Genomic DNA, 17,205 nt, shown 5'->3' with positions numbered 1-17,205 from the left:
TGAGAATGTAGCACGGCAGAGACAAAACATATTGGAGGAGTAGCATGAAGAAGGCCAGCAGTGGGTATACTGGGACAAGTACTGCCTTCAAAACATCCACAATTTGTGACATTGTGAATAATAACAGCAAAATAACACTCCATTCCTCATGTAACAGTCTTGGGTTTTTTTTTTCCCAGCAGGCCTCAGTAAGAGAAATACAGGTGTAATTAATAATGTTGATGATGTGAGCCAGCTCCAAGGTCCTGATATTGCACATACTGGCTCACTGGAATCAATCCATTGTTTATGTTTTTAGTCACACTTGTGCTTTTCCCAGCTAAGACGAGATCTATCTAGAGAAGATCTATTAAGATAAGAAGAAGAAGAAAAAAACAGGAGGAAAGCGACACCACTGCCAATCCAAAGTCTAAGAGCAACTGCTTTGCTCTGATTTGATTGGCTCGCCGTCAGAGTGCAAGGCGATGCTCAAAAAAGTTGGTTGGCTACAGCGAACTGATTTATGTTCCTTCTCCAAAAAGGCAGATTTCGCCAGTATGCTTGGCGAGGAGTAACTCGGGAATATGTCGACAATGCTCACAACAAACATTTCCCGCTTCCAGCTTGTCACGGACAACCGACGGCGTGGTGTCACTCACCCGCTGAGCACGACGATGAAGTCCATGACGTTCCAGCCGTTCCTCAGGTAGGAGCCTTTGTGGAAAACGAAGCCGAGGGCCAGCAGCTTGATCCCCGCCTCGAAGCAGAAGATCCCGATGAAGTACGGCTCTGTCTTCTCCTGTGGAAACGAGGTACGAGACAGCGGGTCAGCGGGGGTCAGGGTCTTTCTTCACGTGTTCAAATAGTAGTATGAACCCCAAATGAGTTCTAATACTTGATCGTCTGAATGGGGCATGCTAGGTATTGAAATGTTCGGGAGCTTCCTCATACGCTGGCACCAAATATGTGACACTGGCCCTTTAAGTAAAAGTGGCAATAACACAATTAAAATGATTGTCAATGTGGAGCTAATTTGAACAATTCACAACGTTTCAATCTATAGTTTTCTTTAATGATTTCATTGAATGTTTTACATACAACATCTTAATCTGATGTCGCTAATGGTGTGCTTCTAAATTATACGACAATAATGTTCTCAGTCTCAGTCTCTTATACTTTCCACCGCAGAAGCATTTGTCCCCATGTTTCCAAAAACCCAACATTGAAACAGTGGAATCTATCTTACATTAGAAAATACTTTTCTTTCTCAACCTTTTCTATCCACTAACTTCTTAAGAAAGCTCACAGCAAAGTGTGCACCCTTTAACTGAAAAAAAACCCCTCTCTGGTATCTCACAGCGACCTCGGCCCACAACCCCGGCCTCTTTGTGGTCCTGAAGTGGTCCTCACCAGTCTCTTGGCCATGGGGGTCTTGTCCTCTCCGGGGAGATGCTGCTCCAAGGCCAGGACCACGCAGTTGGCGGTGATGGTGGCCAGGATCATGTACTCAAATGGTGTAAAGGCCACAAAGTTAAGGAAAGCACTTTTACTACGACACAAGGAGAACACGAAACACATAAAGACACACAAATACTGACACACGCAACAATGCATCATTACACAAATCAACAAAATCAGTGTATTCTAAGTAAAACAAGCGTATATATATATATATATATATATATATATATATATATATATATATATATATATATATATATATATATATACAATATTTTCTTCTTAATTCCAAAGTGCATTTGTGCGTGGTTTAGTGCAAAGGAGAAAAGAAACCCATGGATGGATGGATGATTACATGACAGATGAATTATGGCATGGTTCATATTCTCTGGTGTTGAAGGCAATCTGTTAGAGAGAGTGCAGTATCCATGGCAACATGCTTTTAAAAGTGTTTTTCACGAGGAGGAGAAAGAGGCCGGTTAGGGAGGGAGCGAGGGAGCGAGGGAACGAGGGAGCGAGGGAGCGAGGGCGCGCGGGGAAGTCACCCTCGGCCCGACTGGTTCAAGCTGCACGAGTCCGCGTCACTCGGCTCCACGCGGCACGTGTCACGCGCTCATTTTAAGAGTATCACATCTTCAAAGTGTGATCTCTCCACTACGGGAGAGGAGCATGTCCAGGGTTCTAACGTCACGGGGAGGTTTCATAAACCATGTGCTCCATGATTAACCAGGAGCAAGCGACACATTGGACTGCAGTTTGAACATAAAGAACATCAGATGCCAGAGTAACACGTCTTCTTGTGACCATGAATGATGAAACAATTAGTCAGAAAATGAATCATAAACAATCGCAAAGTCATTTTCCATGTTTGTAAATCGGTCTCAGACTCTTCCTCCAACAAAAAGATAATAATTTAAAGATGTCCCCTCATGCCCAAAATGAGAAATTGATAAACATTTTGTACAGTTTTCCAGCATTTTATAGGTTAATTGTAAAAAGTGATCATTATCTGCTGAGGACAATAAGAGAATGGTATGTTTTATAATGAAATGATCAATGTGCGAATAAATACAAGCTGCAATCTCGCATTAAAATACTTTAGAGCTGAATTTATCAGCCAATAGATAGACGGATAGATCGCCACATCGATATCACCACCTATCTTAGTAATCAATTAACCGTTGACGTCATTGTTTCAGCAGAAATGTTGAACATTATTTAGTTGCAGTTTGCTGCTTTTCATTGTCTTAGTTGCAGCTTTCAAGCCCTTTATAGGGCCCTCATTGAAATACATTGTGAGGGAAATGACCTTATATGGTTACTTGTATAATAAAGGGCTCCAAATACTAAAACATTTATGTTTTCTTGAATAATTTCTTGACAAATAACTGATCTCAACCTCTCAAATCTGCCAATGCAAATTTGTCAGGAGTGGATTTCTGCACGAACTTTAAATGGGAACACGACTCCTGAAACGTGTGCAGGCGACACAGGAAGTGAGAGCTCATTCTGGTCTCGTGTGACTCCGACCTCTGACCTTAAGTGTCCGAGTGTTTTCTGTAGATTTGCACATCATTTCCTCCAGAAGCTCTTGCATCGTTTCTAACATTTCAACAGTGACCTCCACCTCGATAGATTTATGTCCGTGTGTGTGTGTGTGTGTGTGTGTGTGTGTGTGCATGCGCGGGCCCTATGGAGACACTATGTGTGTATATATATATATATAGGTGTGAACCGGCGTGCGCCGCGTGTGATATGTGCCCCGACACTTGTCTGTGCGTGTGACTTTCGGTCCCCTGGAGTTCCCATGAGGCAGCTGCTCCTTGTTATTAATTTCCTGCCTTCAGTGAATCGGGGTCAGTGACTCAGAGGAGCGCGGCGATGGGGGCCTCCGGGACCCACGCTGACTCACATTGGCAGGTCCACACCGCCGCCATTGAAGAGAGAAAATAGCTGAAGTGGGAAATACTTCATGAATCTCGCCCCCTCCAACTGCCCTCACTATCTGTCACCTGCGCCGGAGAGCCAGAGTGTTCAGGACCATCGAGGAGGACGACAGACCGCTGACCAGAGAAGCTGACCACGGAGGTTTATGACCAGAGAAGCTGACCACGGAGGTTTATGACCACGGAGGTTTATGACCAGAAGGTTTATGACCAGAAGGTTTATGACCAGAGAAGCTGACCACACAGAAGGTTTCTGTGTGAGGCCGAGGAGCTCCACTTCTCTTGAGTTCAACCGATCGCTTCAGGAGCAGTTTGAGCAACTGAGAGTGACAGGGTGACAGGTGACAGGGTGAGAGGGGGAGAGGGTGAGAGGGTGACAGGGTGGCAGGGTGAGAGGTTGACAGGGTGGCAGGGTTGCAGGGTGATAGGGTGAGAGGTTGACAGGGTGGCAGAGTGACAGGGTGATAGGGTGAGAGCGTGACAGGGTGAGAGGTTGACAGGGTGACAGGGTGAGAGGGTGACAGGGTTACAGGGTAGCAGAGTGACAGGGTGGCAGGGTGAGAGGGTGAGAGCGTGACAGGGTGAGAGGTTGACAGGGTGACAGGGTGATAGGGTGACAGGGTGAGAGGTTGACAGGGTGAGAGGGTGACAGGGTTACAGGGTGGCAGAGTGACAGGGTGATAGGGTGACAGGGTGGCGAGGTGAGAGGGTGACAGGGTGGGTTTATCTGGGCTCTACTTTGCCTTTTCTTCTCCATCTTGTTTCTATGTTGTTCACTGTATAATGTTCAGAATGCAACAACATATTAGTTGTCTGGTCTGTAAAATGTGTGAAAAAAGCAGCAAATTATAACAATTGAGAAGCTGAAATTTCGGGGATGTCGGGTATCACGTGTAAAAAGTGACTTTCCACATAACAGATTTCTTAAAATGATTGCAGTTTAATTTTCTGTCTATCAACTGATGTGAAATCCAAATGAAGTCTGTAGTTATTTTGTCAAAGTTACGTTCTTCATGGCTGTGATGGGTTAGATAATGAACTGAAGCTTAATGGGTTTTTGTGTCGTATGTAAATGAACGGAAACATCTGGCGGTCTGGAAGGTGAAACCTGCAGAAGACCTGGTCAGCAGTGATGTAGAGATACACAAAGCCTGCAACCAGTCATTGTCATCACAAGACACTAATCTGTAGATTGATTTGTTGTTGCTGTTTAGCAAAAAAATGGCCCACCCTCTCCAAGACGATCACATCTGAAAATATATTTTTTTTGTCTGACCAACAGTCAAAAACACAAAGATATACAACTTAAAATGATACTTTGGAGAAGTTACAACCAGAGAATGTCTTTCTGTCCCCTTTGTAAAGCCTCAAAGCGATTAATCCGTCATTAATGCAACTTATCGGTTCATTTTCTGGTACAATCCCTGAACTTAATCTCGGGGTGCAGAGCCTTCAGCCTACATTGGGCAACAGACGTTCCAGCGTCTTCTGAAAACTCGTGAGTAATACCACACCGCGACACTCTCAACCTGTGCAGGAACATATACAACCAGAGAAGCGCCGCATTGCAATGAAAGCGCATGAATGCGTATGAATCAGTTTTGCACTGTGCCATCTCCGAAGTTGGCCGCTGTGAACAATATCTGGGTCTCGCCCAGTCAATACTCTGACATGTGCTGCTTTCACAGCCCACGATCCGCCGCAGTACTACCGGCCAGCTCTCTCCCACATACCTCTACCTCTGTGAAACCGACAGTCACATTGCCGTGCTGCCTGGCCAGCTAGTCTTGACCACTAGCCCCACGCGCCCACACGCCACACACAGCCTGCGGTTAGGTAACAGTGGGAGACTGGCACGCTGCACTGAAGGGGGTGTAAGACAGGAGGAGCAGTGGGTAGATATGGCAAGTGAGGGATGTTGTTGAACTGATCAGGCTTTTAAAATATCTAAACGTGTACACGATTTATCAGGGAATCGCTTGATTGAAGCAAAACAAACTGATTTAAGTGAAGAAGTCACGTATAGCGCCGGCGGATTCTGATGTTTGGCCTGTAATTGGTGACTGTGCATATGTATGTGGCATTCACGCTAAATTAACTCGCTGCACCTGCCAGGGGAAATAATCTCCTTGGTATAATCTTTGTGAGAGCTGCTGAAGTTCAGGAGAGAGAGAGAGGGAGAGGAACCGTTTGGCCAACGCTGCAGCAGGAAGCAGGGAACCGCTGGTGGATTTGAACTGACACCTACTCATGGCCAGGTTCATATTCCAATGAGCACTAAAGGCAGCAGAGATGTGCCTACATGCCACCCCCACACCAACCAGAGCTGCTTCTAATGATCGCCACATGCTAACTTTCTGTCTTCTGCCAACACGGGAGCACATGGAGGAACAAAATCTGGGGCAAGCTGAGCAGAACTACGAGGAGAGGGGGTTTTAAACTCAGCTGTGCAGAGCAATGAATTCATCTTGTGATTGAACCAGCAGCTGGACACCACTATGCAGACAAGCAAACACTAAACAAAGAGGGTGGGATGTGACGGGGTCATGCAAAAAACACAGGGACAGCAGTGATGCTGCTCAAGAAACTGTACTTGTGTCACTTGTGAGTGAATGGGAGTTGTACTTTTTGAACGCTGCAGGCTTCGCATGCCGCCTGTAGCTGTCCATGGTGCTGAACTCACAACATGCGCGTTCTCTATGATGAACTGCAGGGAAAGCAAAGACAACTTAAACAGGTTTTCTCATGGGAAGGATATGGCCACTCGATGATCCGCCTCGCGGTTTTCCTGATGAAGTTGTCCTCTGCGAATATGAAGAGCGACCTGTTGACGGTGAGGCAGTTCTGCCGGTGCGGGACGGGGTTGTACATGGCCATGGTCCGGGCCCGCTGCGCCTTGGCTTGCCTTATGGACGCCGTGAGCCCCGCCGCCGCCGCCGCGTCCTGTCCTTCCCCGCCGCCGCGCTCCAGGTCCCCGTCTCCGGAGTCCACCGTGCTGGGCGCGGACTCGTCTCCAAACCGAGCCATTCTGCAAAAGAGATGAGGAGACCAGCGGCGTAAGATAGTTACGCGACGGGACCTTCTAGTAAAGAAGAGAAGCAAAAATGTGGAGCGATACGAAAAAAAAAGAAGGAGAAAAAAAAGGATCCACCTTTAATCCGGTGACAGCTTTTCGAGCGCCAAGATTCCCCAAAAGTTGCAGATTCCTATCACTCCATATCCACACGAAAACAACGGATTATATCATTCAGCTGGCTAATATTTTAGGTGGGAAAAATCATCCATTTACTTAACGACGAATCAGGTGAACGAGCTGCAAAAATCTCGTCATCTCTGTCCTCCCATCCGCTTAACGTTGCGCGTTACAGTCAGCAACGAGCAACTTTTAATGCGCGTCTCTCTAAACTCTGCCGGCAGCGGAGGGAGGGAGAAGAAGGAGAAGAAAAACAGATCCACTGACTTATCACCTATCGATTCTCTATCAACAGCTCTTTTGGATCGGACAAAGCGGCAGCTGCGTGGTCCAAAACGACTCTGTGCTCATCAGAGAGAGAGAGAGCGAGAGATCCGAGCGAAGTCTTGGCGAACTTTACGCATCCTCTCGACTCGGTAAACTTGACAAAAGGAAGAGCTCGCGTGAAAGGAAACCCGGTTAACGCCAGAAAAAAAAAAGAACAAAGACAAGAAGAAGAAAAAAGTGCACACGAAAGTTATTCTCTAAACAATCTCAGAATGCTGTGAGAGAGTTGCTTGACTCGCCAGGTCATCTCGCAGGCATCTCACCTGCTGCAGAAGGAGAAGGCAGCCAGGAGAGCATAAGCACCGGCCGCCCCCTCCCACACTCATATTTCATGATGGAGATTTTTTTTTAAAAGAGAAAAAAATCCATCTGAATGAAGGCTGGTGGGGAGGCGGGACATATTTTGTAACCATAGCAATTAGAGTTTGCTGAGGATGAACAAAAAACAGTTCCTAAAATAAAAAAAAGAAGGAAGAAAAGAGCCTATATAGCAGGCTGTGTGGGTATCAAAAACAAGTAAAGGTGGAGAAATAAGTGTGAGAATATATGTAGCACAATACGCACAACAAGTGTGTGGATGGGGCAAGCGAGCAACAATACATTGTGATTTATAGAACAGGCGCTTGACCCCATGTGATAGTCAGACATTGGCATATTTTCATTAATGGAGACTTTCACTATTAGAAAAAGAAGGGAAAAAACTGGGCCATTGTGCTAATAATGGAGTAACCGTCAGGAGTAAAAATAGAGCGTGAAATAGATCGTAGGGCTGCTCCCTTTTTTATGGGGAGCAGAGAAGACAACAGGGGTCTTTTTTCTTTTTTTTTTCGCACTCAGCGGCACAATTGAGACCTCATTCGGGCTCTCTCGCTCCATCTGCCGCTCTCCTCCCCTCCCCACGGTTTCCCCTGAAGGTGACCACTTCAGCCCCCACGGACGCAGCATTATCCAATTCAGGCTGAAAGTACATCAAGTAAACGCAGTAAAAATATATAGATCTATCTATCTATCTATCTATCTATCTATCTATCTATCTATCTATCTATCTATCTATCTATCTATATCTATATCTATATCTATATATATATATATATATATATATAGATATAGATATATATATATATATATATATAAAGAAGAAATCAACTGTCACATCATCTCTGCCACGTGATCTCCCTCTCCTGCTGACTGACAGCACAAGGCAGGTACCGAAGTGTACAGATGGGCAGTGAAAGAGGAGGAGAGGAGGAGAGGAGGAGTAGGGGAGGAGGAGAGGATGGGAGGAGAGGAGGAGGAGGAGAGGAGGGGTTGTAAAAGCAAGCCAAGAGAGAGTGACAAATTTATGCTTGGCAAACAAGTCGAGATCTGGGGGAGAAGAAGGAAAAAAAAAACATTGATTTAACAGGATCTATGAATAAATCCCTAAGTGAGCTCCAGTAACTCTCTCTCTCTCTCTCTCTCTCTCTCTCTCTCTCTCTCTCTCTCTCTCTCTCTCTCTCTCTCTCTCTCTCTCATAATCTGCATGAAGCAGGCGGGCGTGTCGCTTTCATGCAAAGCAGGACAGCAACAAAAGGCCCCGTCACTGACCCGTCCAGGGGATGTGAGAATAAAAGACAGCATCTGCAACATATCTTCACTTTGTTTTCTCTTTACAAACAAAACAAAATGTTACATAAGCATTCATTGCTAAAAGAAAAAGAAAAAAACTTTTTTGTGAACCAACAAAACATATTTGTCCATCTTTGCAAACAGTACATCTCTCTGTGATTGTGTGTGTGTGTGTGTGTGTGTGTGTGTGTGTGTGTGTGTGTGTGTGTGTGTGTGTGTGTGTGTGTGTCTGTCTCTTGCTCGCTCTTTGCTGTTGTTTCCATAGCGACATAGCTCTCTTGAATTCCTGCGCCGTTGCTTCTTTTCATTGCTGCCAACAAAAGCCATGTTGCACAATGGAGCAACCTCTTCCTACAGAAATCACTTTCGCCCAACACACGTGTGCACACGCACACATGAACACACACACACGCCTCTCCTGCATGCCTGCCCGTGCGGCTCCGTCACTACGGTCCTGCATCTCTTTCGGAGGGCCCGGCTTTTGTTTCTCTTGCTCGCGGCCGACTCGCGGGCTTCTAAAAATAGCCGTGTGAACTGTCGGCGGATCAAAGCAGAGGAGCTCACATCCATTCGCTTTGGCCCTCGATTAAAGTTTGAACAACGAGAATTCATTGGGGCAGAAAGGGGCCCCGCTCGAGCTGATCACGAGGAGGGAGAATCAGGGGCCTTGGCGGTGCGTTCATGTCCCCCCGGTCTCCAGAGACACTGCGTGGAAGACGGAGGCTGCAGGTGACGTGCAGCGTGAGGTAAAAACGTTAATGTGCCACAACTCTGAAGAGCGTTTATATAATTGCAGACAGGCTTTTTTTCTCCATCCGGCACTGACTGGAGTGGTTTTAGCATTTTATTTTTTCTCGCTGTTGCCTAGCAACAGACATCCTCTCATACTGAGTTGTGTCAGTTATATTCGACCAATAAGCACTTATATATATATATATATATATATATATATATATATATATATATATATATATATATATATATATATATATATATATATATATGTATACGCTTTACCTGAAACATGTTTACATCATTGTTTACGAGATCTGACAACTGATTAGCACCTGAATACAACGTTGTTGTTTTTTTTAATGTTGAAACTTCAACAGTGAAAGTTTCTGTTTTGTTGGTAAAAATATGTCATATTAGGCAGAAATTCAATATCACTCATTGGTCTTTAAGTGTTCTTACATTTTCATAAGTTTTTTGTGTGTTCAATCGACAAAGCCAAAGCTCAGCAGCTGAGCTCTGAAGACATCATCTGCTGGCTCCCTGCTGCTCTTCTACTTTGATTCCCTAGCATCCCCTAATGGACAAATAACCACAACACATGTACAGTTGTGCCATATTAATGTTCAGCTGTTTTTCTTTTTCATCCCTCGTCTTAATGTTTTGTTCTTCTGAGTGCGGTACAGTCGCTCATTTAAAAAAACAAGAGAATATGCAAATGTTAGCCATCGAGGACCAAACACTGACATAAGTCTCATGTTTCGAGTGTCTGCGCATGGGAGGAAAAAGGAAAAGGTGGAAATCCAGAGAGGGAACGACGGGTAAAGTGGATTTGAGTGGGCGGTGACGGTACCGAGGATTCAGAGGGTACAGGAAGGAGGCCGGGGCTCGTCTGTGGGTTGGGGGGGTTACACTGATGGAGTACCACTCCACGTTCAAGTGGTGGGAAGCGGATAATCATGAGCGATGTGGCTCCAGAGTTTAAAAGTTCACCTGCGAGCACCCTCGGCTGCGCCATTAATAACGCTATCCAGTGTCTGATTACAGTGAAGCGCAGCCCACAATGTTACATACGCAGGCGTCGTGTAAACAAACAGCAACCATCAATTCGGCTGATGAAAGCAGTGGGAACTGATTTGGTGAATCATTGGTGGAAACTATAACAAGGCCGGGAACAAAGGATACGTATCGCTACTATGCAGCGGCGTCTGACACAAGCACTTTGTAGCCAAGCAACAAAACAACAACAGCAAGCGTTATACTTTAGTCATCGTAAAAGTACTTTCCACAGGTTAACTTTAAATCTTTCTTCACATTTAGCTGACGCTTTCATCCAAAGCAACTTACATTTTCACTCTATGCACCGTATACACAGCAACGGGGAGCAATTCAGGGTTAAGCGTCTTGCTCAAGGACACATTGACACGGATTAGCGGAGCCAGGGTTTTAAACTACCGGCCCTCTGATTGAGAGACTGGTATGCTAACCACTGAGCCACGTTCTCTTAAATATGAGTTATTGTCCACTAGTGGAAAGAACTGCAGACACTTTTTTAACTGCCAGTTGTCGCAAACTTCTCTCTCCATTTAGCTTCACTGGGTGACTTCAGATGTTAGCCGTTTCATGCTCAATGTCAGCTCAGATTTGGGCATGTGATGTAATAATTGCTTCCATTTTATGATTAAAGTCAGGCTCTCTTTGCCATTTGAGTTAAGTTCAGTGAGTAGTTGGTTTTATTTCAAAGTTAAACTTGCATTAGTGCTAAATATTCTGCCACTTGGGAGAAGTGGAACAAGCTAAAAACACAACGCGATCGACGTAGAGCGACATTAGCTTTCTTTCTGAGTGGTTTTCTTCAAGAACTTAAAGAGCGTAATGTCCACTATTAGCTCTCCCCTGAGCTCGGATTTGGTGTCCTGCCGACCTTTAAGGGAAACGTTTGGTTCTTCAGCGGTAAAAAGCTCCGTTACATCCACTGTAGTTGCTAACTTTGTTAGCTGCTAACTTTGTTAGCAACCTATCTGCTGTTTGGTGCTGGGCAGATAGAGTACAGTGAGATTATCTCAACTAAAAGTGTGTGTGTGTGTGTGTGTGTGTGTGTGTGTGTGTGTGTGTGTGTGTGTGTGTGTGTGTGTGTGTGTTGGTGATTATTCTCCATGGGTTCAGAGATTCAAACACCACTTTTTTTTTTTTACTTTACCTGAAGTCATCGAACACAATGTCCATTAAAAACGTTAATGTCATATGTTGCTTCATATATTTTGAATCCGCTTCAGCGTGTCACACTTGGTCATTTTCACGACAGACGGTTTTGACGCATCGCGGCAGAGAAAGAACAGGTGCAATTAATAACAATAACCAAATTGGGACACTTGGAGGGAATGGAGCGATCATTAATATTATTAATGACAAGTCAAAGTGTCTGCTATGGAAAAGAATGAGTAACTATTTAAATCAAAGATCCCATTCCTTGTATTGTGTGGCATGATTACTCATCAGTTTTATAGTCATGGGCCTTTGTTTAAAGTTTCAAATAAAGTTATTTGGGCTGTTTGTAATGAGCGACCTTGACCTTGAACGTGTTCCTTTCATCCACGGAGATGTATCATCTTTACATGTACAATTTGAGGAGGAATCCTCCGCCTCTGATTCTCTTTTATACTTACTCCCACTCCTTCCTGCGGGCCTGCGGCGTGCTCTGGATTTTGTGAGCCTGGTGAGCCATGATTATGTCTTTCTGCTCCACGAGTCCCCCGCGCCGCCGCTTCATGCCGTGGGGGCTCAGCGACCCGGAACCCTGATCGGACGAGCCCTCGTCCTCGCCGCAGGGCACGTCGAAGCTGGCGGCCCGAGGGGGCAGCCCCAGGTACTCCGGGTAGCTGTTGGGCACCTGCAGGGAGCTGGAGCGAGCTCCTTGCGCCAGGCCATGACGGGGAGTGGAGCCGGCCTTCCTCCAGGCCTCAGGCTCGGGGAGGGACAGGGAGGACAGGACGTGCATTCTTCCCCCGGGACCGGAGCCGGACGGAGACGGGAGGCTGGGCGTGAGGGAGCGGGAGAGGGACTGGTCTGAACTGGCGTGCATCTCTACAGAGGACGGCGGGCGGCGGTTTCACCATAATGCTGCAAATGAGACACAAAGGAGGGAAGAAAAGAGGAGCCATTCATGAGCGGGAAAGTGGTGAAAAGACATGAAACATCTCACATCCTCGTCCCCTCTCTGTTTGTCTATTTTTAGCCATGACAGAAGCTTGGCTCTTGGGACTGCGACGTCTACCACACTGATCCAGATTGAGATGTCTTCACCAGCTGATACTACAGGATGGATGGCCATATGGTCCACAGAGGAGGAATGCCAGTACTGTACCTGTCTCGGATACCGAATATAGAATTATTTCTCTGACTGTATAAGTGTTACAATTTACTGAAGGCAGATAAACTGACAGCTTCAGGACCAAAAGCTGCTACTAACCAGTGCAGCTTGAATTGGAAAAAAAATGCAACCATATACTCTCTTTTCTAAATGATCATCTCGGCAATGTGGGATATTTGTGGGCATCAGACAAGGAGGAACAAAAGCTTTAAAAGCAGCAGCAGCCATGCAGAAATACTGCCAGTAATTGTACAATTGGCAAGTGGAATAAGAGCGTGTGCATGAATTGGGTCAGAGAGGTGAGATTTGATTTGGAAAAAAAAAGCATTGAACACTGGACTTTCTTGCTTTAATCTCGCCTCATCTTTTGTTTCCAGAAGACTGAACACAACCAACCCGTAACAAAAAAACAAAACATGATCCTGTTGTTGCTGCCACTGTCCAGTTTGTGTGTGTGTCTGTGTAACTAAGACAGAGAAACATGAGGGAGGAGAGGTGGTGAAGCTGGAAAACAAGCAGGTTTTGATGCGAGCCAGTCAGAGACAGACGAAACAAGGTTGTTCCCACAGAGCCGGCTCTGAAAAAGAAGACGACCGAGTGTGGGAGAGCTGAACCAAACGGCTCCGTGACTCACACACCAGCAGCAACAGCAACAACAGCAGCAGCAGCAATAGCAACAACAGCAGCAGCATGACCTGGACTCCGTATATATATGAGCTGCGCTCCCAGAGGCAGCGCAGCCCGGGAGAGGGCTCCGAGGTCAGCGCGCGCATTTACGCGGGTGGCTGGACGGCAAGCTCGATGCTACTGATGGGCGGGTTGCAGCACGAGCCTCGTGCAAGTTTAAACACACACACAGAGAGACACACAAACCGTGTCATCGGGGACGAAATCACTTGCATTAAACGGGCACACCTTCAGAAAGCAGCAGGTGCGACACACTATGATGTTTCCGGGGTTAATCCACGACATCTGGGTCACTTATACAAAGAATAAATGAAATGAATCATCATGTGTGGCAGCACTGGTGATGTCGCCTTATGATGAGAGAGCGTCGCTGCAGTGTGTCAATCCACAAGGCAACAATCACTGCTGCGGGAGTCGATCGTCCACGTCTGCGTGGCTCTTTTATCATACATTAAAATGCCTGTGATCTCGTCTAATTAGCGCGAGCCCACATTGAAACAACTGGCAGCCCCACCACACCCCTTCTTCCAATTTGTGCACGTCAGCTTGCAGGTCTTTTTTGTTTGTTTGTTTTGTGTACATCGACTATCCTGTTAACAGGTATTGCTAATTGGGATGCTGCTTCTTTCTTCTTGCGTTGAGTTGAAGTGTTTGACGCGAGAGCAGAAAGCAGCAGCAGTCACAACAAGTACAAAGAGATGAATAAGATGCTAGAAAAAGAAGAAGAGGGAGAGGGTTAATGCAGCGCGCGCGACAGGAAAACATCAATAAAGTAATGAAATGATTTATGGATATGAGGGTTTTTCTTTTCTTTCTTTTCTTCTTCTGTTTTTTTTTTTTTTTTTTTTACCTTGAGGTGACGCGCGCTCCTTCATCGTTCAGGTGGATCCTGTAAAAAAAAAAAAAAAAAATCCAGCCCTGCTCACTCGGTCCAAGTTTAGAGGTTTCGAGGATGCTTTTTTGTTTCCTGGAGGATTCTTTGAGGACGGATTCCTTGCGCGGTGATTCCGTCTGTTTGGCTATAAATACCGCGGCGTGGCCGGCAGCCAGGGGAGCGTGGCTTCATGTGAACGTAAACAGGCATGTGGGGACTGGGGACGGGAGCGAGGCATGGAGATAATCCCAGTCATCTTCAGTGGCTGAGCGACGTGACTCACTTGATGTGGGTCACGGTGAAGCGGCATGTGTGCCTTCAAAACTTACAGCTGGAAAGAGTTCAGCGAAAGGTGCGGGCACGCAGATGAGGTCTGCACATCTGGATCAGTTCTTATTCCTTGCTTTTTTTTTTTTTTTTTTTTTGGTGGAAGGAGGTGATAACGTGCAACAGGTCCGCGTGATTTGAATCGGTGGTCTTAACCACTAGATGGTGGACTAAAGCCGTCGCACACCTGAGACCCGCAGCAGGTGCAGAGAGGGAGGAGTTGCGTTGAGAACAAAGGTAGAAAGAACAGTTGTTGTTTTTACCTTCACTTGCATCCAGGTGTTACTCTCCTTTGCAAGTGTTTATGTAAACACACGTGTTTGTGACAGCAGTTTTTTTGTTGGAGGGACACTGTTTTTTTTTAATGGCTCCTGTATAATATGTAAATAAGCAGTAATAAATGTGCAGATGCTTCACTTAGTTAATTAGAAGTGGAAACTGAGAGTTTAAAATGCTCTATTATGAGGAAAAAGCATATTTTTTTTAAAGATGATTATGCTATAGTGCAGAAGTAACACACTTGAGTCAGTGTTACACAATATAATAACATTGGATTATTATTGCTAAAATGTCATTTAAGCTTTTGAAATGAATCAATTGGAGCAGCTGAACTATTCAAGTAAAACCACAATGTTTTTTTTCTCCCAGAAACGTCCGAGGAAATTGATCCTATATGCCGATGAAATAAAGTATTACCAATAAACTACAATCCAAATACATAAAATAAAGTAAATACATGAACCTGGACTTCACACCCGTTCAGTGGGGAGAGTCAAACATCAACTTTAAAAGATGATTTACTTGAATCTAAATGTAAATGAGCAAAGCATCATTTCACGTGTTTCCAGTCATTGTTTTCTTTACAGGATCATATGAACAGAAGCTGCGTCTGTTTAAGCAGAAGAAGCATTAAATTAAAGTAGAAAAACTCTTTTCTAACTGAAGTTTCACTATGAAATCCTGGACACAGAAGACCTTAAGTTAAAACCTTGAGTTAAGATGTTTTTTCCTGTTTAACATCTGTTGTTGTATTTGAACCTAATGTGACTAATGTAAAAAAACCAACACAAACAAGGTCAAACTCAAAAGTATCATCACAACCGCTTGTTTGGCTGTTGTGCATATCTACTCGTAACTACTATGTTTTAGAAGTTATATTTTTGTTGATGCATAAGGTGGCTTACAAACCTTCAATGCAAATCATCTTGTCAAACGCAAATGTGATACCAATCCTGTGTTGTCAAGTAATCAATCACTTCTGTGCACAGGTCATACATTACGGAGAGGACGAAGATCTTTTCAACCACAGGTGGTCTCTCGTCCTTTGTTCTGGCGTCCACCTGCAACAGGCTCCTGAGTAAAAGCCTTGGTCTCTGTGTATGGATGCAGTGTGAGATGTCACTCTTCAGTGCATCGTTGACCAGCCTCATAGCGACTGTGTGTAACGCAGGGAAAGAATGATTTCTTAGACTTCGTTTCAGCTTAAAAAGACTCCACAGCGGGCATGATGCATGATGCCATTACATAAGAGAATCAACATAACGCGTTGGCGATCACGCAAACTCAAACTAAATCCATTTTGTGACATTGAAAAAACCTAAACAACTATTTATCCCAGCTCCGTAGAGATGAAATAAAGATTTAGTCAGTAACAAATACAGTATTCTCATCTTGATATGTATGCATTATGTAAAAAGAGGCTGTGAGTCTTCCAAAGGGATAAATATGCTATATTTAAAAAAAAAAAAAAAAAACATTTCCAGGCCATTAAAAAGTGAGTCCTGTGTCTGGACTCTGAAACTAGAAGCCAAGGACAGAGAATAACTTTAGCTGTGATTAAAACAGAGGCACGACGGTCCATGTACTTAATTAAAAGGTCAGCCGTGTTCATTTCAACCAATCCCGTTATTCCCCAAGCCGAGGAGGAGCCGGTAGCTGTGGGACTGAGCGAGCTGCAGGAGCCATCTGCTGCCACCAGCACTGAAGGGTAAATGAAGACTTCAGATCGAAACTGTGTTCCTCCTCATTCTGGAGCTCGGGGGCTTTCCAAATGTTTTTGTCTTCAGGGGACAGAGACACTCTCGGGGGAACAGGGGAGACTTTATAATGAAAGGACACAAACACAAAAAACCTCTCCCTGTTGAATACTCACATTGAGGAAAAGTGTTTTTGGATTCCATGTTTTTTTGTGTGGAAATTTCCTGTTTGGATATGCAAATGAGGCTCTGTCTGATGAAGCCAAGTTTCAAATGTTGTATCTCTTCGTATGCTACACTGCCGACAGCCATACAAAGGTAATGTTCGCCACATTTTTTGGGGAATAAAATGCTCTATAAATCAGGCTATTAATGTGAATATAGGGAGGAACTAAAGTGGAGATTCATGGCTGAGAGAAAAACGGCCCTTAATTAAATATATGTATTATAAACTCCCCCAGTTCATTACTTACAATAAGCATTCATATTTCTGTTACAATTTTTCTTAAATTGTGTGTTTAAATATGCTAATGAGTCAACTTTTGGTGAATTTAGGACAAATCTGCAGACACAAATAGACAAAGTAGTAAAGCAAACACCTAAAAGTGTACTGTGGATGTTTCATTTCCGCTATAGTTCGAAAGAAGATATGTTTTTTTTACTGTCATGTCTCTCTTTAATCAAGGTTGTATTATTCTTTAATTGCCCGGAGTCCCCTCAACCAC

General features: G+C 44.7%; 1 protein-coding gene across 2 annotated transcripts in view; it reads right to left on the bottom strand.

The window, feature by feature from the left end:
* cacna1eb (calcium channel, voltage-dependent, R type, alpha 1E subunit b) overlaps positions 1-14,301 on the bottom strand; it is a 50,525-nt gene extending 36,224 nt beyond the window's left edge. Inside the window, exons 1-5 of one of the 2 annotated variants that reach the window (XM_068604057.1) lie at positions 14,154-14,301; positions 11,913-12,366; positions 6,146-6,414; positions 1,390-1,496; positions 639-778 (exon numbers count right to left, since the gene is read on the bottom strand). In XM_068604057.1, the coding sequence (XP_068460158.1) occupies positions 639-778; positions 1,390-1,496; positions 6,146-6,414; positions 11,913-12,328 (932 nt within the window). In that variant the 5' untranslated portion in view covers positions 12,329-12,366; positions 14,154-14,301. Of the gene's footprint in view, positions 1-638; positions 779-1,389; positions 1,497-6,145; positions 6,415-6,537; positions 7,213-11,912; positions 12,367-14,153 lie in introns of those variants that run through there. The other variant, XM_068604065.1, reaches the window with a different exon arrangement.
* Positions 14,302-17,205: the final 2,904 nt, after the last annotated feature.

This window comes from Clinocottus analis, unplaced genomic scaffold (genome assembly GCF_023055335.1).
Source record: "Clinocottus analis isolate CAN_PGR_092001 unplaced genomic scaffold, fCliAna1.0.p SCAF_11, whole genome shotgun sequence".
In the NCBI taxonomy this organism is placed as follows: domain Eukaryota; kingdom Metazoa; phylum Chordata; class Actinopteri; order Perciformes; family Cottidae; genus Clinocottus; species Clinocottus analis.
The sequence above is the reverse complement of the archived record's forward strand: the minus strand, read 5'-3'. Positions and strand labels throughout refer to the sequence as shown.